Here is a 24546-nt window from a genome sequence, read left to right as displayed (position 1 = left end):
ACTCCCCCAGCATTGCCCCACCCCTTCTACCCCCACCCCTGCTCCCCCAGCACTGCCCCACCCTACCCCTACTCCCCCAGCATTGCCCCACCCCTTCTACCCCCACCCCTGCTCCCCCAGCACTGCCCCACCCCACCCCTACTCCCCCAGCATTGCCCCACCCCTTCTACCCCCACCCCTGCTCCCCCAGCACTGCCCCACCCCACCCCTACTCCCCCAGCATTGCCCCACCCCTTCTACCCCCACCCCTGCTCCCCCAGCACTGCCCCACCCCTCCTACCCCAGCCCCTCCAAACCTTCCCCCACCAGCGCTGCCCCCTGGTCCCCCAGCCCGGCCGCCTCTCACCTGCTCCCGCGGCTCCGGCTGCCCGGCTCGGCCCCGCAGCGGGGGAGGCTGGAGGCGGCTCCGGGGCGGGGCATCCCTCGGCGAGCGGCCCACGGGCTGCGGGGGGCGGGCGGGTGCGGCAGAGGCCGGGCGGGGGCGGGAAGGGAGCGCGGAGAAAAATGGCTCGAGCTCCGCCCCCCCGTAAGACGCCGCTCGGACGCGCCCTGCTCCTGCCGCGGGCCGAGCCCCCCACCCCCCAGCGCCCCGTCGGGAGCCGGGTCTGCGCGCTGGCCGGGAACCCGCGGGGCGAGTCCCAGCCCGTGTGTGTCCTAGACCCCACTGCGCGGCGGGGAGCCTCTGAGCCCCAAGGGGAGAGCGCAGGGGCCTGGTTCTCTGTGCCGGGCCCGGCCCAGCCCAGCCAGTGCGGGGGGGGCGCAGGTGACAACCAGAGCCGGGGCTGTGTCCGAGCCTCCACCCTGATCTATCTGTCCAGGGTCGGGTTTGAACCCACAGCCCAGTGCGGAGCCTTCTGTTGGGAACCACGTGGGGACAATGGAACCGGCCGGTGTGTTCGGGATGTCCATTGTGATGTCGTGTCAAGTGTGTCCCTATTTGTGTTGAAACCATCTGGCAACCCCAGTGATGTCTCATCCTGCCACTGCCTTCCTGGGGCGGCCTCTGCCCCCCTACTTCTCTGTATCCTAACGCCTGGGAGACAGAGGGCGAGGCCAGTATGTACAAGGGCTCTAGAGGGGATCCTGGCAGTTCCAGAGCCCCAAGTCTAACGTCAGTGCCGGGCAAACGAGCTGACCAGTCAGACACTAAGAGGCGTTCTAGACTGCCAAGGAGATCAGCCAATCTAGAGCCCTTTGGCTGTCCGGCCCCTGTGAGAGGGGGGGTCTCATAATTTCCGGCAGAGAATTCACCTGGCTCCTTCGCCGGTGTGTGTGCTGGAGCAGGGAGGCGGAAGGGAAGGGGCTGATGCCTTCCCCCACCTCACATCTCCAGCGCTGAGATGGCTGCTGCCCATGGGGAACACCAAGGCCACCGCCCGGCCAGTGCGACTGATAGAATCACGCCAAGAGCGTCCATTGCCGTGTTGGTCAGTAGCATGGTCACAAAGTCAGACCCTAGGCCACAAACCCGTTCCTGCCCCCGAAGCCAAATCCTGGCTGTGTAGCCGTTACGTAGGTCCCCAGCGCCGGGCGACCTGCAAAGCCCTCGCAAGTGATGCACAAGGAGACGACAGGCTGTGGTGTGGATGCTACTTCCTCATTTCCAGCACGTCGGGGGAGAGAGGAGGCCGAAGACAGAAAAGCACATGCAGTGGTGCAGGACTGAGGCGTTAACCAGCCCATGAGAGGAAAGACAAGGCAGAACGACAAACTGCCCGTAAAACCTTTCCAAACAGGAAAAACCCACGTCTCACACAACAGCAGCTAACACGCCAATAACACACGCCCTCATGTTCCATTCCCACGACAGAAAACACGCCAATAACACACGCCCTCATGTTCCATTCCCACGACAGAAAACACGCCAATAACACACGCCCTCGTGTTCCATTCCCACGACAGAAAACACGCCAATAACACACGCCCTCATGTTCCATTCCCACGAAAGCTAACACGCCAATAACACGCCCTCATGTTCCATTCTCACGACAGTTAACACACCAATAACACACGCCTTCGTGTTCCAGTCCCACGACAGCTAACACGCCAATAACACACGCCCTCGTGTTCCATTCCCACGACAGCTAACCCGCCAATAACACACGCCCTCGTGTTCCATTCTCACGACAGCTAACACTCCAATAACACACGCCCTCGTGTTCCAGTCCCACGACAGCTAACACGCCAATAACACACGCCCTAGTGTTCCATTCCCATGACAGCTAACCCGCCAATAACACACGCCCTCGTGTTCCAGTCCCACGACAGCTAACACGCCAATAACACACGCCCTAGTGTTCCATTCCCACGACAGCTAACCCGCCAATAACACACGCCCTCGTGTTCCAGTCCCACAACAGCTAACCCGCCAATAACACACGCCCTCGTGTTCCAGTCCCACGACAGCTAACACACCAATAACACACGCCCTAGTGTTCCATTCCCATGACAGCTAACCCGCCAATAACACACGCCCTCGTGTTCCAGTCCCACGACAGCTAACACGCCAATAACACACGCCCTAGTGTTCCATTCCCACGACAGCTAACCCGCCAATAACACACGCCCTCGTGTTCCAGTCCCACAACAGCTAACCCGCCAATAACACACGCCCTCGTGTTCCATTCCCACGACAGCTAACCTGCCATTAACACACGCCCTCGTGTTCCAGTCCCACGACAGCTAACACTCCAATAACACACGCCCTCATGTTCCAGTCGCACGACAGCTAACACTCCAATAACACACGCCCTCGTGTTCCAGTCGCACTACAGCTAACACACCAATAACACACGCCCTCGTGTTCCATTCCCACGACAGCTAACCTGCCATTAACACACGCCCTCGTGTTCCATTCCCACGACAGCTAACCCACCATTAACACACGCCCTCGTGTGCCAGTCCCACAACAGCTAACCCGCCAATAACACACGCCCTCGTGTTCCATTCCCACGACAGCTAACCTGCCATTAACACACGCCCTCGTGTTCCAGTCCCACGACAGCTAACACTCCAATAACACACGCCCTCGTGTTCCAGTCCCACGACAGCTAACCCGCCAATAACACACGCCCTCGTGTTCCAGTCCCACGACAACTAACCTGCCATTAACACACGCCCTCGTCTTCCAGTCCCACGACAGCTAACACTCCAATAACACACACCCTCGTGTTCCATTCCCACGACAGCTAACACTCCAATAACACAAGCCCTCGTGTTCCATGCCCACGACAGCTAACGCTCCAATAACACACGCCCTCGTGTTCCATTCCCACGACAGCTAACACGCCAATAACACACGCCCTCGTGTTCCATTCCAACGACAGCTAACCCGCCAATAACACATGCCCTCGTGTTCCATTCCTATGACAGCTAACGCTCCAATAACACACGCCCTCGTGTGCCGGTCCCACGACAGCTAACAGACCTATAACACACGCCTTCATGTTCCATTCCCACGACAGCTAACACTCCAATAACACACGCCCTCGTGTTCCAGTCCCACGAAAGCTAACACGCCAATAACACACGCCCTCGTGTTCCATTCCCACGACAGCTAACGCGCCAATAACACACGCCCTCGTGTTCCATGCCCACGACAGCTAACACACCAATAACACACGCCCTCGTGTTCCATTCCCACGACAGCTAACGCTCCAATAACACACGCCCTCCTGTTCCATTCCCACGACAGCTAACGCTCCAATAACACACGCCCTCGTGTTCCATTCCCACGACAGCTAACACGCCAACACACACCCTCGTGTTCCATGCCCACGACAGCTAACACAGCAATAACACACGCCCTCGTGTTCCATTCCCACGACAGCTAACGCTCCAATAACACACGCCCTCCTGTTCCATTCCCACGACAGCTAACGCTCCAATAACACACGCCCTCGTGTTCCATTCCCACGACAGCTAACGCTCCAATAACACACGCCCTCGTGTTCCATTCCAACGACAGCTAACCCGCCAATAACACATGCCCTCGTGTTCCATTCCTATGACAGCTAACGCTCCAATAACACACGCCCTCGTGTGCCGGTCCCACGACAGCTAACAGACCTATAACACACGCCTTCATGTTCCATTCCCACGACAGCTAACACTCCAATAACACACGCCCTCGTGTTCCATTCCCACGAAAGCTAACACGCCAATAACACACGCCCTCGTGTTCCATTCCCACGACAGCTAACACGCCAATAACACACGCCCTCGTGTTCCATGCCCACGACAGCTAACACACCAATAACACACGCCCTCGTGTTCCATTCCCACGACAGCTAACGCTCCAATAACACACGCCCTCCTGTTCCATTCCCACGACAGCTAACGCTCCAATAACACACGCCCTCGTGTTCCATTCCCACGACAGCTAACACGCCAACACACACCCTCGTGTTCCATGCCCACGACAGCTAACACACCAATAACACACGCCCTCGTGTTCCATTCCCACGACAGCTAACGCTCCAATAACACACGCCCTCCTGTTCCATTCCCACGACAGCTAACGCTCCAATAACACACGCCCTCGTGTTCCATTCCCACGACAGCTAACGCTCCAATAACACACGCCCTCGTGTTCCATTCCCACGACAGCTAACGCTCCAATAACACACGCCCTCGTGTTCCATTCCCGTGACAGCTAACACTCCAATTACACACGCCCTTGTGTTCCATTCCCACGACAGCTAACGCTCCAATAACACACGCCCTCGTGTTCCATTCCCACGACAGCTAACGCTCCAATAACACACGCCCTCGTGTTCCAGTCCCACGACAGCTAACGCTCCAATAACACACGCCCTCGTGTTCCATTCCCACGACAGCTAACACGCCAATAACACACGCCCTCGTGTTCCAGTCCCACGACAGCATCTGCTGCACCAACCAAATGGAAAAGGGGCATTCCCGGCAATAGGAAAGGGAGCATTGTTCTGTTCGGGGGCCACCCCCAGAACCACTGGGTCAGGGAGCCTTGTTCAGACAAAGGGAACCCGGGCCAGTCTGCACTAGACATTCCGACTAGCCCTCGACCTCCAAGCGAACAGGCCGCTTCTCTTTTCGAAGGAAGGAGCAAACGGACTCAAGTCCCTCCCCTCCCCTCCCCTTCCTGAGGGTGTGAATTTGGGAGCAGGTGATTAGCTTCCTTGGGAACAGGCAGGGAGACCCCCCCTTTGACAGGAAAACAGAACTGAGCCCTTCTGCCAACATCTTCCTATTCGCTTTGGTCCTGAGCACGCCCCTCCCGATGCACTTGACAAAAAGCCTTTCCCAAGCCACAGGCCTTGTTCTTTCTGCATTTTATAGAATAATCAAATCCTAGAACTGGAAGGGCCCTCGAGAGGCATCAGGTCCAGGTCCCGCCCCCGCCCCACGGCAGGAGCAAGCGCCGTCGATGGTGCCTGACGGGTGTCGGGCCAACCCGCTCAGTTAGCACCGACACTAATTGACAATATTTTTTCCCTTCTCTTATGCTGCCCATCCCCTCTCGCGATTTGTTTGTTCCCTGGAGCCCTCACTCCATTCACCTGGAGAAGTGGGTTGTGCCCACGAAAGCTCGTGACACCGTCTACGTGTGTTAGTCTCCAAGGCTCGTTCCAGACTGACGCCTGCCACCCACCGACCACCCGCTCCACCCAGCGCCTGCCCACCCGCGTCAGCCCCCGGGAGGGGAGACTAGTGCGTCACAGGCCTAGCGTAGGAAGGACCCAGGTGCACTACACCTGAGGCCCCCAAGGGCAAGGAGACTCGCAGCTGGCCCTGGCAAATGACCGGCCCTCTCAGGCTGCAGAGGGAGGAGGAACCCCTCCCCCCCCAGGTCACCGCCGGTCTGGCCTGGGGAAAATTCCTCCTAGCCCCACATCAAGTGATCAGCTCGACCCTGAGCATGAGCCCCCCCGAGACAGACTGGCCAGCGCTGCCTCAGAGCCCCAGCCTGCCCCTTGGGTTCCCCCCCAGCTGCGGCCGCCCTGACAGTGCACGGACGGGCCCAGGGCAGGGCTAGAACCCCCGGGGTTCAGACCAGTTTGGTGAAGATGCTGCACGAGGGAAGTTGCCCCCCCCCTGAGCTGCCCTGCTCCTCTGTGGTCTGCAGCCCCCACGCTGCCCCCTGCCTCCCCCCACCATGGGCCAGGCTGCTCGGGACCAGCAGCCCCCTGGTCAGTGCGTGACCCTCCCCCTGCCCATTGTGTCCCTGCCCTAGGGAGCTGCCCCCACTGGGCCAGCTAGGGACTGAGTGGGCAGATGGGCCCATAGCAACAGCACACCCTCCGGCACAGACCCTCCCTACACCTGCCTGACAGCCTGCCCTCACACAGCCCCTAGCTACCCCTCCCTTACCCTGAGCCAACCCTGCCCTCACACAGCCCCTAGCTACCCCTCCCTCACCCTGAGCCACCCCTGCCCTCACACAGCCCCTAGCTACCCCTCCCTCACCCTGAGCCACCCCTGCCCTCACACAGCCCCTAGCTACCCCTCCCTCACCCTGAGCCAACCTTGCCCTCACACAGCCCCTAGCTACCCCTCCCTTACCCTGAGCCAACCTTGCCCTCACACAGCCCCTAGCTACCCCTCCCTTACCCTGAGCCAACCTTGCCCTCACACAGCCCCTAGCTACCCCTCCCTCACCCTGAGCCAACCTTGCCCTCACACAGCCCCTAGCTACCCCTCCCTTACCCTGAGCCAACCTTGCCCTCACACAGCCCCTAGCTACCCCTCCCTCACCCTGAGCCACCCCTGCCCTCACACAGCCCCTAGCTACCCCTCCCTCACCCTGAGCCAACCCTGCCCTCACACAGACCCTTGCTACCCCTCCCTTACCCTGAGCCAACCCTGCCCTCACACAGCCCCTAGCTAACCCTCCCTCACCCTGAGCCACCCCTGCCCTCACACAGTCCCTAGCTACCCTCTCCCTCACCCTGAGCCACCCCTGCCCTCACACAGTCCCTAGCTACCCCTCCCTTACCCTGAGCCATCCCTGCCCTCACACAGTCCCTAGCTACCCCTCCCTTACCCTGAGCCATCCCTGCCCTCACACAGCCCCTAGCTACCCCTCCCTCACCCTGAGCCAACTCTGCCCTCACACAGCCCCTAGCTACCCCTCCCTCACCCTGAGCCAACCCTGCCCTCACACAGCCCCTAGCTACCCCTCCCTCACCCTGAGCCACCCCTGCCCTCACACAGACCCTAGCTACCCCTCCCTTACCCTGAGCCAACCCTGCCCTCACACAGTCCCTAGCTACCCCTCCCTTACCCTGAGCCACCCCTGCCCTCACACAGACCCTAGCTACCCCTCCCTCACCCTGAGCCAACCCTGCCCTCACACAGCCCCTAGCTACCCCTCCCTCACCCTGAGCCACCCCTGCCCTCACACAGACCCTAGCTACCCCTCCCTTACCCTGAGCCACCCCTGCCCTCACACAGCCCCTAGCTACCCCTCCCTCACCCTGAGCCACCCCTCCCTCACACAGTCCCTAGCTACCCTCTCCCTCACCCTGAGCCACCCCTGCCCTCACACAGTCCCTAGCTACCCCCTCCCTCACCCTGAGCCACCCCTGCCCTCACAGCCCCTAGTTACCCCTCCCTCACCTTGAGCCACCCCTGCCCTCACACAGCCCCTAGCTAACCTTCCCTCACCCTGAGCCATCCCTGCCCTCACACAGCCCCTAGCTACCCCTCCCTCACCCTGAGCCACCCCTGCCCTCACACAGCCCCTAGCTAACCTTCCCTCACCCTGAGCCATCCCTGCCCTCACACAGCCCCTAGCTATCCCTCCCTCACCCTGAGCCACCCCTGCCCTCACACAGTCCCTAGCTACCCCCTCCCTCACCCTGAGCCACCCCTGCCCTCACACAGTCCCTAGCTACCCCCTCCCTCACCCTGAGCCACCCCTGCCCTCACACAGCCCCTAGCTACCCCTCCCTCACCCTGAGCCACCCCTGCCCTCACACAGCCCCTAGCTATCCCTCCCTCACCCTGAGCCACCTCTGCCCTCACACAGTCCCTAGCTACCCCTCCCTCACCCTGAGCCAACCCTGCCCTCACACAGCCCCTAGCTACCCCTCCCTCACCCTGAGCCACCCCTGCCCTCACACAGCCCCTAGCTACCCCCTCCCTTACCCTGAGCCACCCCTGCCCTCACACAGCCCCTAGCTACCCCTCCCTCACCCTGAGCCACCCCTGCTCTCACACAGCCCCTAGCTATCCCTCCCTCACCCTGAGCCACCCCTGCCCTCACACAGCCCCTAGCTACCCCTCCCTCACCCTGAGCCAACCCTGCCCTCACACAGACCCTAGCTACCCCTCCCTCACCCTGAGCCATCCCTGCCCTCACACAGCCCGTAGCGACTCCTCCCTCACCGAGCCACCCCTGCCCTCACACAGTCCCTAGCTACCCCTCCCTCACCCTGAGCCACCCCTGCCCTCACACAGCCCCTAGCTAACCTTCCCTCACCCTGAGCCATCCCTGCCCTCACACAGCCCGTAGCGACTCCTCCCTCACCGAGCCACCCCTGCCCTCACACAGCCCCTAGCTACCTCTCCCTCACCCTGAGCCACCCCTGCCCTCACACAGCCCCTAGCTACCCCTCCCTCACCCTGAGCCATCCCTGCCCTCACACAGCCCGTAGCAACTCCTCCCTCACCCTGAGCCACCCCTGCCCTCACACTGCCCCTAGCTACCCCTCCCTTACCCTGAGCCATCCCTGCCCTCACACAGTCCCTAGCTACCCCTCCCTCACCCTGAGCCACCCCTGCCCTCACACAGCCCCTAGCTACCCCTCCCTTACCCTGATCCACCCCTGGCCACACACACGCCCCTCCCCCACCAATGTTCTGCCCTAATGGGAGTTTTGAGATAAAGCCATTTTCATTGCAGCTGCCGCACTTCTCACTCTGGCCACCTTTCCCGGGGGTGGGGGGTGGGGGGTGGGGGGGGTTGAGTCAGCAGCTCAAGTGTTGAGAGCAATCATGTGAGGAGGTAGCACTAACTGCAGCACTTCGGGCTGGCTCTGAAATCCTGTTCCAGCTGCTCGCTGGGGGGCTTCCTGCACGGTGATATTTTTGCGTCAGATGCTGGGTTACTAGATTCGGTCTTTCAGATAAGAGGCCCCCCAGCCCGAGAGGAAGTGTCTGTATCAGGAGCCACCCACTCACACTGTCCATGTGTTAGACTCCACTACAAGGGAGTGGGCCATGCGGATACAGATCCCTCCCTCTCAGGGCGTCCTCGCCTCTGAACATTCAACCCGGAACCCTGCTCGGCTGAGGAAGTCAGGGATTATCCTCGGCCGTGACCGAAAGCTGAGCCAGCACTGGCCTGGGGGGAGGCAGGCGAGCCCCGCAGGTGCCGGGAGGACAATGACTCCATTGCAGCCCACACAAAGCAGCCGGGCCCTGGGGCCAGCCGGAGTTTCAGGAAACAGGAACTGAAAGGGGCTCTTTGTGGCCGGGCAGAGGAGGAGCAATAGCAGCTTGTGGCTGGCTGCGCATTAGCCCCCGGCCCAGGCTGTGTTCACAGCATGGCCTGTACTTGTGGCGGGACACGGGGCGCCCAGGGCAGGGAGAAGGGACTGAGGCCCGGGCTTTTGGGTGCGGAATGGGAGGCCCGTGAGGCGGGTTAATCAGAGAGGCCGAGCACTTGGAGCTGCACTCAGAGCCGAAGGGTCCCACTCGCCCGTCTCCATGTACATCCCAGGGTCCCGCTCGCAAGGCTGGCCTGCAAAGCCTCGGTGTTCAGTTCCCTTGGTCTCCGAGGGGCCAGGCTGTGGGCGTTTCCCAGACTCACAATGTGTTGGTGACAAGGGGGGTGAAATCACACTCCATGTACCAGGAGATACGCACGTTGCAACAGGAGAGTCATGGGCACCCTCCAAGGATACCTCCCACGGCAGCTCCTGGCCCAGAGAGGCCGTAATCCCAGTGGCTGCGAACACAGGAGTACAAGGGGCGACACGGGGTACAGTGTATTGCAATCTGTTAGCTCAGTGGAGCCTGTCCAGATCCCCTCACATCTGGTCCCCGTGGCTTCGGTGAGTTACGCTGTCCCTGAGCCAGTCTGAGTTATTTCAGCGCCCTGAGATGCGGAGAGGTACCGAGCAGGATTTCAAAAGTGTCTAGGTGAATTAGGCACCTAACCTGCAGAGGCACTTCTGCCATGCTCACCAGGCACCCAGCTGTATCTTTAGCTCCCCAAACACCGTTGCAAATCTGGCTCCTCCTCTCAGGTTTTTCCATTCAGATATTTTGACGGATGCTCTCATGTCCTCTTCTGAGCATCTTTTCTGTGGGTTAGTTATTAGGCAGGCAGACGAGAGAGTGCTGATTAACGTTGACATGGTGGTGGAGCATAGAGGTGACCGACTGCCCCGATTACATCCGTACAGAAATGAACGTGCCTGCTCCACAGACCTGCTGATCCGGCATCTCCCTGGTAGCGGGTGAGGTCGAAGACATTAAAGTCATCCCAGGGCAGAGGGTCGGCACAAAGCCCAGCCTCACTTGGGCCCTTTGCACAGGCCTGGAAGAGCACCGTCCACAATTACCTCAGCTAATGGCTTTGCATGAGTCACTAGCCATGCATAATTAGAAAGCTCGGTTTTATTTTGCTTGGTAATCAATGACAATGCTCCGATATTTATAGTTCCAGGCAAACCATTATGATAAGATGTAGTTTTAGATACAAATTGGTCCTTTGAGGATTTAACACATTACAGGGCTATTGACATTATCCTCAAACAATCATTAAAAACCCAGGAAATTCAGAACTGGAGTTAAACTTTGAGGCTATGTCTACACTCGTGGCTTCTTGCGTCAGAAGTATGCAAATGAAGCTAAGCGCGGAATATTGCCGAGACTCATTTGCATACCTAATGAGCCGCCATTTTTGCAGAAGAGGCTCTTGCGCCAGAAAGAGCTGTCTACACTGCCCCTTCTTGCACAAGAAAAATCCTTGTGCGCAATGCGGTTACGCCAATTATTTTCAGGAATAACGGCATTGCACAAGAGGGTTTTTCTTGCACAAGAAGGGGCAGTGTAGACAGTTCCTTCTGGCGCAAGAATCTCTTTTGCAAAAATGGCGATTCATTAGGTATGCAAATGAGGCTCAGCGATATTCCACGCTTAGCCTCATTTGCATATTTCTCGCTCAAGAAGCCATGAGTGTAGACATAGCCTGAAGGTATATAGAACCCAGACACCTTAACAACCTTAACTCTGTCTGCCCTGCAGGGATGCCGTGGATGGGAGGAAAACAGAAAAAAATAGTCTAACCAATGCTCACAGACACTAAAAATGTCTTACGTGTACCTGTATAGTTATTGTATGGTGTTACTGCTACCACAGCAACCTTATGTCTAGACTACATCCCTCTGTCGGCAGAGGGATGCAGATTAGGCAGGTCGACATTGCAAATGAGGCAGGGATTTAAATATCCCGTGCCTAATTTGCATAAAAATGGCCACTGCTTTTTGCCGACTCAGCACTTTGTTGGCAAACAGTGGCAGTCTAGAGGGGGATCTGTCGAGAAGGAAAGCCTTTTTCAACAGATCCCTTATGCCTCCTGCAAGGAGGTTTACAGGATCTGTCGAAAAAGGCTTTCCTTCTCGACAGATCCCCCTCTAGACTGCCACTTTTTGCAGACAAAGTGCTGAGTCAGCAAAATTAGGTGGCTATTTTTATGCAAATTAGGCACGGGATATTTAAATCCCTGCCTCATTTGCAATGTTGACCTGCCTAATCTGCATCCCTCTGCCGACAGAGGGATGTAGTCTAGACACACCCTAGATACAACAGTCCCAGATCATTTATACAATACAACCTAATCTCAGTAACTGCAGCCCATGCCTGAGACTCAATCGCTGTGTCTACACTGGCATGAATTTCCGGAACTGCTTAAAAGGGAATACTATTCCGTTTTCAGTTTTTCCGGAAAAGGAGCGTCTACATTGGCAGGCTGCTTTTCCAGAAAAGCCCTTTTTCCGGAAAAGCGTCTGTGGCCAATGTAGACGCGCTTTTCCGGAAAAGAGCCCCGATCGCCATTTTCACGATCGGGGCTTTTTTCCGGAAAAGACTACTGGGCTGTCTACACTGGCCCTTTTCCGGAACAGTGTTCTGGAATAAGGACTTATGCCCGAGCGGGAGCAGAACAGTTATTCCGGAATAGCGGCTGATTTTGTACAGTAGAGCATCGTTGCTTTTCCGAAAATCCAAGGGCCAGTGTAGACAGCTCGCAGCTTATTCTGGAAAAGCGGCTGATTTTCCGGAATAAGTGGCCCAGTGTAGACACAGCCAATGAGTTTTAACACCCAGGACAGCACGAAGACTCTGGACTATTCCATTCCTGTGCGTGTTTGGGACAATAAAGCTCTGCTGGGGTGTTGAGAAGTTTAACGGACCCATTTTCAGAGGGCTGTCTACTGAGAGCTCGATTCTCCGTGCTCAGAGAAGCCGTGCTCTGCTCGGAGAGGCTGGGCTGTGAGCATGGGGAGCGTGCGCCAAATCCGAGAGACGTGACAGAGGGGATCAGTGCCTGTCTCAAGGTTGGGTTTACCCACAAGGGCGACTTTGTTCACTGCTGGGCCAAACTGCAGCGCTGTCTCGCTGTACGCCCCACTGCCCGCCTGTCAGACGGGAGGTCCGTCCAGTGCACTGCGGGGTTGGTGTCGGAACCAAACGTATTTTCTCACGTTGACATTGGGCAGGACCCCAGGACTCACGTTCCTACTCTTACGAAGATGCCGGGGGTCTTTAAGGTCACGTGGCCAAGACATTGTTGCCCCCTCCCAGGAAAGCCTGCCCCTCCGGCAGCACAATGCCTCCTGATGCCGTGCTGGGCGCTGGCTCGGTACCGTTTCGGGCGGGATGCCAGCCACGCCGTTCATCATGGCTATGACCGAACAGCTTTCCCCCATCCAGGGAGACAGAACTCGGAAGGGGGTAAATGGTAGCACAGAAGCACAGACCACGAGGCTCCATCCGGTTCAGCCTGGGTCCAGTGGCCAGTGACCCGTATTCACACATGCTGAAGAAGTCGGGTGCAGTTAGTGCTTGGCCTCCCCCGCCCTCCATCTGGGAGAGATTCCCCACGCACCACGCGCACCAACGCCTAGTGCCCGCTACAGGCCGTGCCTCCCCACCACAGCGCCTCCTGCTGTTCTCCTCAGGGAATCCGCGCTTCTGCTCAGAGCGTCCTCAGGCCCACGGTGCCCTTTCCTCGCTGTACTGCCCCACAGCAGGGCCCCCCCGCTCTGGGGTCCTCCCCTCCCAGGGAACCCCAACCCCCCACCCCCACCTCAGTGACCCATGGCCAATCATCATCTGGCCCCTGCCTCAGGGGCAGACTGCAGCCTGAAACAGGCCACTCCTCATTGGAGCGGGGAGGACCCGCTGCCTTTGCCTGCCCTAGTGCCCCCAGGCCCTGCAGCCTGGGAGAGAGGGCAGGCCAGAGCCCCCCACCCTGCCCCAGGTATCTCCTCTAGATGTCCAGCCAGAGCAGGAGTGTCTCCTCTCCAGGGGCCCCGTGTCTGCAGCCCCAGTTGGGCCCTCACTGGCTGTCTCTGCCTCAGCTGCGGGCTCCACGGGGCTGGGCTAAGCCTGAGGCAGAGCCAGCCCAAGGCAGCTGCTCCATCCCCCTCCCTATGGTCCCTTCCGCTCCCTGGGATCCTCAAGGCCCGGCTGCTTGGGAGAAACCGCGCCAGCCTCGGAACACGTCAGCGCGCGGCACCGTGCGGCTGGGCCAAGGGACCCCGCGCTCAGGAGCGGCTGCCCTGTGTCCCAGCGTCGGCCCTCACGGCGCCGCTCCAGGCACGTCCGCGGGGCAAGGAGCCCTTTGTGCTCCACAGGTGGGATCCAGGGAACCTGGGTCCCTGCCCCGCTCAGCGCCCAGACCCATGCTGCTTCCGCGCCTCTGCTCCGCCGCCGCCCTGCTGCCCGGCCCCACCGAGGCGGCTCTCTGCTGACATCTGCTGGGCAGCGAGGGAAGCTGGCCGAGCACAGCAGCGCCTCCTTTCCCTGTTGCCCACAGACGGGTTAGGGCAGGGCACGGGGGGCAGTCCAAGGTTTGGGTAAGCAGTCAAGGGCCACACCTTTCGGGGGTGGGGGGAAGCTGTTGCAGAAGGGAGCTCGGGGTAGGGATTGGGGTGCAGGAGGGGGCTGTGAGCTGGGGTAGGGACTTGGGGTGCAGTGAATGGAAAGGTTCCCCTGGCACAGAGCTACTGTCTCCGGCTTGGTCCGTCTCCCTCAGGCCTTCTCGTTCAGCTGAGACCGTCACAGCCCGTCGCCCCTCGGAGCCTCCTGTGCCGCAGACGGACGTGCAGAGCCCTTCCCAGACACTAGGTCAGGGTGCAGGCCTGCCGCCTCCCGCCTCCTGCCCCCACCTCTTCCCTGCGCTCCTCACCCCCCCACCAGCCCTCCGCCCCAGCTCTGGGCCAGGTTCCCCAGGGCATGGAGCAGCCAAGAGGTTCCCTCTGGGTAATCTCAGCCCTCAGCACAAATTCAGCTGCTGTCTCTATGCTGCCGGTTCTCAGCACCACGTCCCTTCTCCAATCCGCCCGCCCTGACGCCTCCACTTCTCTCCAGATCTCCTCGCGGACGCCCAGGCGCCAGCTGTCAGCTCTGGCTCCCCACGGCTACGAGAGACCTAGTCTGTCCCCAGCCCTCCCCGCTCCCCTCTTGCTCCATGACTGGGGACAGCACCACATCCTGCCTGTCCCGCAGGCCCTTCAGCGGGTCCCCATCTTCCCCCCAGACCTTCCTCTGCTCCTCACACAGCGGCTCTGGCTGACCGTGGCTGGTTCTTTCTGCACCACGTCACGAAGCCATGGCTGCGCCTGTCGCTGCTCACAGTGAAAACTCCTCCAGGGGCTCTTCCCCCCAGCTGGGGTCACGCCAGTGTCGCTGCCTTGAGAAATGGGGCCTTGTCTCGCTCTTGTCTGCTCAGGGTGTTGCTGCAACGAGCATCTGCCTGGTCTCTCGTGGGAGCTCTCCACTGGCTTGCCCTTCTCGGCTGCATCCAGCATCAACTCCCGGCCTGCACTTCAGGACCAGTCCTGGTCTGGCCTCCCCCCTCTTGTCCTCTCTCATCCTGTTGTGAGCAATGTTCCCTCTAATTTCTTCCATCCGTGTGTGGAATAAATGTTGTTCTGTGCACCAAGGCAGGTGCAGTTGTGCACCACCAGCAAAAACCCAGGCTGCCGGCTGTGGGCGCTCTGCTAATCAGCTGGGTGGCATTTGAGTCTCTCCTGGGTGGCTGCTGACATGTTCAGCTTGCAGGGGACGCTGGTTGGGAGGCCAATGTCCATCTCCTCCCAGCCTGACGCAGCCCCAGCTTCCTGTGTGTCTGACAGTGTCACTCCCTTGCCACCTGGCGGGCCTGGCCCAGCAGCCAGTAACACACACGAGCCTCCTTCCTTTAGCGGAGCTACAGCGACCCGGGACCCCTAAGGGACAGCGGCAGATTGAGTCTGGCCCATAACGAGATACCGAGTGCTGGCGCCGCTCAGCCTCAGAGCCTGCTACACAAACTGCCCCCGCCTGGAGCAGGCGCCCGCTGCTCCCCTGTGCCCTGAGGGATTCTTCGGAGCTGCCACTTCCATGGGACCTCCGCACACGGCCGATTCTCCTGCCAGATGCCTGACAGTCCCTGCCGCAGGAAGACCCCCTTGTGCACCTCTGCTGACACAAGCCACAACATTCAAGGGGGAAATCCACCCCCCCTGGTACCCAGAGCATCATCCCCCGCCCTGCACCCTGAGCCCTCTCCCACATCCTGCACCCCCCCTGGTACCCAGAGCATCATCCCCCCCCTGCACCCTGAGCCCTCTCCCACAGCCTGCACCCCCCCTGGTACCCAGAGCATCATCCCCCCCCCCCGCCCTGCACCCTGAGCCCTCTCCCACAGCCTGCACCCCCCCTGGTACCCAGAGGATCCCCCCCCCGCCCTGCACCCTGAGCCCTCTCCCACAGCCTGCACCCCCTCTGGTACCCAGAGCATCCCCCCCCCCCCTGCACCCTGAGCCCTCTCCCACAGCCTGCACCCCCTCTGGTACCCAGAGCATCATCCCCCCCCCCCCGCCCTGCACCCTGAGCCCTCTCCCACAGCCTGCACCCCCCCGGTACCCAGAGCATCATCCCCCCCCCCGCCCTGCACCCTGAGCCCTCTCCCACAGCCTGCACCCCCCCTGGTACCCAGAGCATCCCCCCCCCTGCACCCTGAGCCCTCTCCCACAGCCTGCACCCCCCCTGGTACCCAGAGCATCATCCCCCCCCTGCACCCTGAGCCCTCTCCCACAGCCTGCACCCCCCCCGGTACCCAGAGCATCATCCCCCCCCCTGCACCCTGAGCCCTCTCCCATAGCCTGCACCCCCTCTGGTACCCAGAGCATCATCCCCCCCCCCGCCCTGCACCCTGAGCCCTCTCCCACAGCCTGCACCCCCTCTGGTACCCAGAGCATCATCCCCCCCCGCCCTGCACCCTGAGCCCTCTCCCACAGCCTGCACCCCCTCTGGTACCCAGAGCATCATCCCCCCCCCGCGCTGCACCCTGAGCCCTCTCCCACAGCCTGCACCCCCTCTGGTACCCAGAGCATCATCCCCCCCCGCCCTGCACCCTGAGCCCTCTCCCACAGCCTGCACCCCCTCTGGTACCCAGAGCATCATCCCCCCCCCCCCGCCCTGCACCCTGAGCCCTCTCCCACAGCCTGCACCCCCCCTGGTACCCAGAGCATCATCCCCCCCCCCTGCACCCTGAGCCCTCTCCCACAGCCTGCACCCCCTCTGGTACCCAGAGCATCATCCCCCCCCGCCCTGCACCCTGAGCCCTCTCCCACAGCCTGCACCCCCTCTGGTACCCAGGGCATCATCCCCCCCCCCCGCCCTGCACCCTGAGCCCTCTCCCACAGCCTGCACCCCCCTGGTACCCAGAGCATCATCCCCCCCCCCCCTCCGCCCTGCACCCTGAGCCCTCTCCCACAGCCTGCACCCACCCCTGGTACCCAGAGCATCCCCCCCCCCCGCCCTGCACCCTGAGCCCTCTCCCACAGCCTGCACCCCCTCTGGTACCCAGAGCATCATCCCCCCCCCCCCGCCCTGCACCCTGAGCCCTCTCCCACAGCCTGCACCCCCTCTGGTACCCAGAGCATCATCCCCCCCCCCCGCCCTGCACCCTGAGCCCTCTCCCACAGCCTGCACCCCCTCTGGTACCCAGAGCATCATCCCCCCCCCGCCCTGCACCCTGAGCCCTCTCCCACAGCCTGCACCCCCTCTGGTACCCCTGACCCCCCCAGAGCATCATCCCCCCCTGCACCCTGAGCCCTCTCCCACAGCCTGCAACCCCTCTGGTACCCCTGACCCCCCCAGAGCATCATCCCCCCCTGCACCCTGAGCCCTCTCCCACAGCCTGCACCCCACCCCCTCTGGTACCCCTGACCCCCCCAGAGCATCATCCCCCCCCCTGCACCCTGAGCCCTCTCCCACAGCCTGCACCTCGTCTGGTACCCCTGACCCCCCCCCCCCCAGAGCATCATTCCCCCTGCACCCTGAGCCCTCTCCCACAGCCTGCACCCCACCCCCTCTGGTACCCCTGACCCCCCCAAAGCATCATTCCCCCCTGCACCCTGAGCCCTCTCCCACAGCCTGCACCTCCTCTGGTACCCCTGACCCCCCCAGAGCATCATTCCCCCTGCACCCTGAGTCCTCTCCCACAGCCTACACCTCCTCTGGTACCCCTGACCCCCCCAAAGCATCATCCCCCCCTGCACCCTGAGCCCTCTCCCGCAGCCTGCACCCCCTCTGGTACCCCTGACCCCCCCAGAGCATCATTCCCCCTGCACCCTGAGCCCTCTCCCACAGCCTGCACCCCCTCTGGTACCCCTGACCCCCCCAGAGCATCATCCCCCCCCTGCATCCTGAGCCCTCTCCCACAGCCTGCACCCGACCCCCTCTGGTACCCGTGACCCCCCCAGAGCATCATTCCCCCCTCCACCCTGAGCCCTCTCCCACAGCCTGCACCCCCTCTGGTACCCCTGACCCTCCCAGAGCATCATCCCCCCCCGCACCCTGAGCCCTCTCCCACAGCCTGCACCCCCTCTGGTACCCCTGACCCCCCCGAGCATCATCCCCCTCTCCACCGTGAGCCCTCTCCCGCAGCCTGCACCCCACCCTCTCTGGTACCCCTGACCCCCCCGAGCATCATCCCCCTCTCCACCGTGAGCCCTCTCCCGCAGCCTGCATCCTCTCTGGTACCCCTGACCCCCCCAGAGCATCATCCCCCCTGCACCCTGAGCCCTCTCCCGCAGCCTGCACCCCACCCTCTCTGGTACCCGTGACCCCCCGAGCATCATCCCCCCTCCACCGTGAGCCCTCTCCCGCAGCCTGCACCCCCTCTGGTACCCTGACCCCCTCCCAGAGCATCATCCCCCCCTGCACCCTGCTGCACCTCCAACCCCGTCCCAGAGCCAGTACCCTGTACCCCCTCTTGCACACTTGCCCCAGCCTGACACTTCTACCAAAGTCAGCACCCCACACTCCTCCTGCACCTGGAGCCCCAGCTCTGAGCCTCCTCCCAGAGCCAATGCCCCAAAAGCTCCTCCCAACCCTGAGCCCCCCCAGAGCCAGCCCCCAATACCTCCTCTTGCACTACAAGCACCTGCCCCAACCATGAACCATATCTCAGAGCCAGCCCCATGCACCCCCCGCTGCACCCCAAACCCCAGCCCCAACGCCCTCCTGCACCTCAGCCCCCTACCCAACCTCCCCAGGGCCAGCACATACTGTTCCCTGCACCCCAAACGCCCTCCACCAGCTCTAACCCCCCTCTAAGAGCCAGCCCCCCCGCTGCAGCGCAGTCAAGCGAGGGCAGGTCGGGGAGTGTGAGTAACGGACAGGGGAGGGGATGGCGTGAGCAGGGTGGGGCTCTGGGAAGGGCAGAGGAGATCTTGGGCACAAAAAGGTGGAGACCTAGGACATTAGTGTGGGGAGGGGGCGCGGGATCCGGGCATGGACCAGGGGCTCAGGGAGGATGGGCCCAGCCCCAGCACGGAACATTGCCCCAAGCTAGAGACAGTGACGGGCTGTGACCTGTGGGGGACACTGTCCTGGGGCACCGATCCCCCTCGGAAGCTCCATGACCCGGAGTCAGACATTCCCCCGGGCACCCTGTCCCAGCCCCGGGGGAGGGGAGGGCTCATTTGCTCAGCGCCTGCACCTGCCCAGTGACCCTGACCTGTCCCCCTCCCCCACAGCATGTCGGCTCTGGGGTCAGGGCCAGAGCGTCCCAGAGAGAGCCAGGGCCAGGGGGTGCAGCACAGCCCTGTTCTATTCACCGGCGGTCCCCCAATGCGACCTCTGGCCCCAGCTGCCAGGCGGCTGGCTGGGAGGGCGGCAGGGCTGTGGGCTGGGAGTGTCCCCCCGGGGAGGCAGAGTCAGAGCAGGGCAGGAAACAGGCTTGGGCCAAGTTCTTTCCCTGGCTCAGTGGTGAGCCTGGATGTTCCAGGGGACCCAGCTCCTGCTCCAGCCAGGTCTGTGCCTGGCCTGGGCTCCCTTCTCAGTCTGGAGCCGCTGGGGGAGAAAGACCTCCACCAGAACCCACCCTAAACTGACCCCTGCGGAGCTGCACCCCTTCCGCTTGTCCAGCAGGGCTGTGACCCATTGACGATGACTCTCTGACACGTTATCCACCCAGTTCTGCACCCCCCACGTGTTAGTTCCCCAGCTCGTTAATAAGGTGCTGCAAGACTATAAAACACTCCACTAAAGTCTAGGCACAGCACGTCTACTGCTTTCCCCTTATTCACAAGGCTCGTTACCCTGGCAGAGAAAGCTGTCGGGTTGGTCTGACACCCTTGTTCTTTACGAACGCCTGCTGTTCACTCATCACCTCCCGTCCAGCTGTCCGCAGAAGGGAAGGAGGGTCCTGCCACTCAGGGTATGTCTGACTACACGCTTCTTTCGAGACCGCCTGGACTCCCATGCAAAAAGGGCGCCCGGAACCACTTCCGGCAGGGCACGGGGGCGGCATTTCCTTCCAGGTGCTGCTGCATGAGCCTTGCAGAGACGCACGCTTAAAGGGTCCCCCCCCCCCCGGACAGCTGTTTCTCTGCTTCTGCTGCTGGCTTGCCTACCTCTCCGAGGGACAGCAAAGCTTCTGCCGTGCGTGCTCTGGTTGCCCAGCTTTCTTGGACGCCACAGCAGTCTGGTTTCGTGTTGGTTTTTCTGGTTTTGAATCTTTTTTTTTTGCCATGGAGCCGGAGCTGTCCCCGGGCAGGCGATGGCCCCACACTGCCATGCTGCAAATTCTGCTGCACCTCCATGACACCATCACGATGCTCCTGTCCCATCTGGACTCAGAACCCAGCCCTGAGAGCCTTGGACAGTAACCACAGACAGCAGGTTTCTTTGAAAAACAGCCTGTATTGAATAAGAAGCAGTAACAAAAGAACAGTGTGTTCCAAAATAAACTGTGTCTTAAATTTACAAACGTTTCTTTTACTGGGGTGGGGGGGGGCTCTAAACATGGAGGGGGGAGGGAGGCTCAGGGCTGAGGGTGTCATCTTGACCGCAAGGTCCTGCCACCTCGGGTCTGGAGACCTTGATGGAATCGGGGTTGGGTGGGGCGTGGGGCATCAGGAGGCTGGGCAGGAGGGGGGCCTGCAGCTGGGTCTGGGATGGCAGGAGGTGAGGGGGGGCAGGAGCAGGTTGAGCAGGAGGAACGGCAATGAGGACAGACCTGGGAAGGCCACAACCTCCCTCATTGTGGCACAGATTGTTGTGAGCTGCTGGACGAGCTCCTCCAGCAAGCTGTCATGCCACACAGCCGCTGCCCTTGTCCTCTTGGCTGTGGTGGCCTTCGGTTCTTGGAGGACCCCAATGTGCTGGCGTGTGAGGTCGTGGTAGATGCGCCAGTGCCAGCGGCTTCCATTGGGACAGGTGTTGCTCGACCGTCAGGGACGGCTGGCCCGGCTGTGGAGGGCAAGAGGGAGAAGTGGTCAGCCACGCGTGCACACGCTGCCCCTGCTTGTGAGCAGTGACTGTCCTTGGAGCAGGGGGCACCAGTGTTCTGACAGCAAGCCCACGTGTGGCCTCACAGGGGCCCTGAGGTGCCCAGGGCAACATCCTGCCCCCCCATGGCCAAGCAGCCCAGGGAAGTGTCTGGCCACAGTGGGTTCCCAGGTGTTGGAGGGGGGCCTGGAGCAGCCCCCCCGATACGCCTGCACGTGGCAGCACTGTCTGCGGGAGCAGTTGTCTCACACGTGCACACATGGCCGAGTGCTACGTGCATGGTGTCGTCCGTGTGCCTTTGTGCCCAGCCTGCTTCCCGCAGTGCCTGGCGGGGGCAGGACAGCCCTCCCCGGGGTCAGACGTGTGGGGCCCTCCCCAGGCCACGAGCAGCTGCCCGTGTGTGCCCCGGGACTGCATGTGCTTGCACGTGCACTGACAGCTGGAGGCTGTCCAGGCCAAGCATGATGCGGGAAGATCGCGCCCCATCCCGTGCTCCCACCTCCCCTGCCCTGTGTGTGTGGCAACCTCACAGCACTCACCTGATGTTACCTCCCCCGGGTCTGAAAATGCCTGGGAGGCCTCCTGGGTCTGGGGGACCGGCTCCGGGTGAGGGTCACACCACTCCTAGTGTCCTTTTCGTCCTGGAGCTGCTGGTCATCTGGGTTGTCCTCGTGAAGCTCCGGCCAGTGCAGGATGGGACTCTCCATCCCGGACTCCACGAGCACCCGCGGAGACAGGGGTTCCCCACCACCCAGGATCCTGTCCAGCTCCTCCTAATGAGCACAACAGTGGGGGCTTCCCCAGAGATGGAGCTGCGCTCACAGGCCCTGGCGTACCCCTGCCGCAGTTCCTTGATGTTTACACTTACTTGGTCCAGGGTGCGGGGGGGGGGGGGGGGGGGGAGGGAGAGGGGCCTTTCCTGGCCAGCCCATCGGCCATGTGTCAATAAACTTTGGCATCCCTGCGCCAGGATTGCAGGGCCTGCAGGGACTCCTCCTCCGACCACGGCTCTAGGAGTGTTGATCTCTGCCCTGACCACGCTGGGGCCCAACGTTCACTGCCCCTGGGTGGCTCCTGGGATGGGCCAGTGGGGTCTCGGGGGGGTTGTGGCTGTGCCATGGCTGGATCTACCTGTGGCAAGGAAAGCCACGCGGTCGGGGTCCTGCTGTGAGCTGGCTTCCTGCCACAAGGCCTGTCCCGGGTGCCTGTGCCTTTAAGACACGGCTGCAGACAGGAACAATAGAGCTGTTTAGTGTAGATGGAGTGTCCACCAGGGCGTTTTCCTGGAGGCCTTTTTTTGTGTGAAAAAACTGGCTCCCCCGCGTCCACACAGGCCTTTTTTCAAAAGCTCTTCTCCAAAAAAGACGTTCTGCCTCGTGACATGAGGTTTACAGCCGTCGAAAAAACCGCCGCGTTTTCGATTTCACTTCGAAAGAAGGCGACAGCTGTCTCGGTGCAGGTAAACCTGTGGTCTAGACAGCCCTAGAGTCTGAAGGCCTGTGGCCACCACCAGAGCAATGGTCTGATCTGCAGCAGAGCCGAGGGCTGGGAGGGAGGCCCAGGACATGCGAGGAACACACAGATCAGAAGGGTGTTTGTGATTCCCCATGCCACAGCATGCCCCTTCCCAGAGCCCCACCCAGCTCTAGCCGGCGGTGGTGGGTGGAGGAAGAGCAAGCGAGCCAAGGGATAACAGGGGGAGCAGAGGCGGACTAAATTGGTGCCCCCTAGTGTGGCACCCAGGGGCAACCCCCCCACACTCTCTCTTGCTACGCCGCTGTAAATAATCCACTCTTAGGATATTTATCATTTAATTAATTACTTATTTTGCTAACTACAGAAAAATATAAATTATAGTTTTTGTGGTTTACATGTCTGTTAAATATTTTTTTCTCTTTAATTTGTTTGTGTCCTGTTTGCATTAGGTTCATGTCTTTTACATAAAAAATGTCAAATGCTTAAAATATGTAAGTTTTATAAAACACACAAAAAAATAAATGGTATACAACCTAAATATGAATTTCATTACTGTATTTCAATCAAGCATTTAAAAACCACTGTTATGGCAAACGAGTGATTTGTTGCTTTAATGAATAAAAGGTTAAAAAGAATGAGCATATCAAATTTATTGCAAGCAATCTCTAATGATTCCTAACTGCCTAGTTACTTACCTAGTTAACCTAGTTGTTTTCATACTATCGCACAGCGATCAACCACAGAGTTATGAATGTACGAGATTAACTTACCTGTTAAAATAACTCAAAAACTTTTAAATAAAACTAACAGCACAAGAATTGCCCTCACTTTCTTGAAGGCACTTTAAGCAGTAAGTAGCCTAAGGCTGAGGTTACGCTGCAAGCGCGGCTTTCAATCTGCCCCAAGGACTTTTTCCTTCAGGCTGGCGTGAGATTCTATCCTTAAGTAAAGGAGAGAGAGGTCTCTGAGCTGCTCTTCCAAATTTCACACAAGCCATTCAACTGAAGCCATAGAGGTCAAGATTCAAGGCCAGCCTTGCCTTTGGCAGACTGCCTCGCCAGGTATTCACAATCTCAACATCCTGACATATAAGACTTTTAGTTGAGAAAGCCACGTTAATCCCAAGTCTCTGCTAGGACTGGGAGATGTGGGTGACCTACAGAAAACACCAGCACTTTCTTTGGAAAATCCACAACAAAACGTGGGGGGAAAATCGATCTCCTCAGTAATGCCAACTCCTTTAGAATTGAGGCCCCTATTATCCAGCACCAGCTGAGGTAGAGAGGGCACTGTGTGCACATGTCTGATATATTTTTAACAAAACTGCTGCCTGCCCAACTTGCCAAAGGAGAAAGGAAACAGGGAGGCCAAAAGGAATGGTTTAGAGCAGTGTTTCTCAACCTTTTTTTAAATAAAGTATCCCTTTAAAAAAAAAAAGTACCTCCAATGCACCCATCCCTCCCCCAGAGCCAGGCACCCCCAGCCCCTCCCCCTCCTGCAGAGCCAAGGACAGGACATATGGTAACTCCACCTCTGAAGGTTCAAGGTTGAGCCCCCAAAAATCTGTCAGGCAGCTTATCCCTTCACCCTCCCCCTTCCCTGGTCCTTCGCACACGACAGAGAACAGCAATACCTGAAGTCCAGAGAGGCAAACAATGTGATGTTTATTGGGTTAGCTCCCAGCAAGCATGAATTCAATTTCCTTTCCTTTTTTCCCTTGTTCTTCCCACCCACTTCCTGTTGTCCCCAATGTATACAGTAATATTCTCAGCTGTATCTTAACCAATCATTCTACTGAAATTTAATTAGTCAACCCTAACGTGCTGTAACACAATTAGCTAATCAATTATATCCCACCACCTTCATTGGTTTACAGTCCACAAAATTAATTACATAGCAAACAGAAACAATTTAAAAAACAGCCAGAGGCAACAGAGAGAAACAATACAGAGGTGTGAAGCATAGCAACATCATATATATAGTAGCCCAATGTCTGTGACTCTGTAATGCTGAAACTCTGGCTGTTCCCTCTGGGTGGCGCTGTTGCCTCCCGCCACGGCGGGAGGC

The 24546-nt window shown here is 59.8% G+C and overlaps 1 protein-coding gene across 2 annotated transcripts in view; it reads right to left on the bottom strand.

Moving 5' to 3' along the window:
- CERS4 (ceramide synthase 4) overlaps positions 1-529 on the bottom strand; it is a 47858-nt gene extending 47329 nt beyond the window's left edge. Inside the window, exon 1 of one of the 2 annotated variants that reach the window (XM_075903152.1) lies at positions 347-529. In XM_075903152.1, the coding sequence (XP_075759267.1) occupies positions 347-420 (74 nt within the window). In that variant the 5' untranslated portion in view covers positions 421-529. The remainder of the gene's footprint in view (positions 1-346) is intronic. The other variant, XM_075903148.1, reaches the window with a different exon arrangement.
- Positions 530-24546: the final 24017 nt, after the last annotated feature.

The sequence above is a fragment of the Pelodiscus sinensis genome, chromosome 19, assembly GCF_049634645.1.
Source record: "Pelodiscus sinensis isolate JC-2024 chromosome 19, ASM4963464v1, whole genome shotgun sequence".
NCBI lineage: Eukaryota > Metazoa > Chordata > Testudines > Trionychidae > Pelodiscus > Pelodiscus sinensis.
This window is presented reverse-complemented; position numbering and strand designations above follow the sequence as displayed.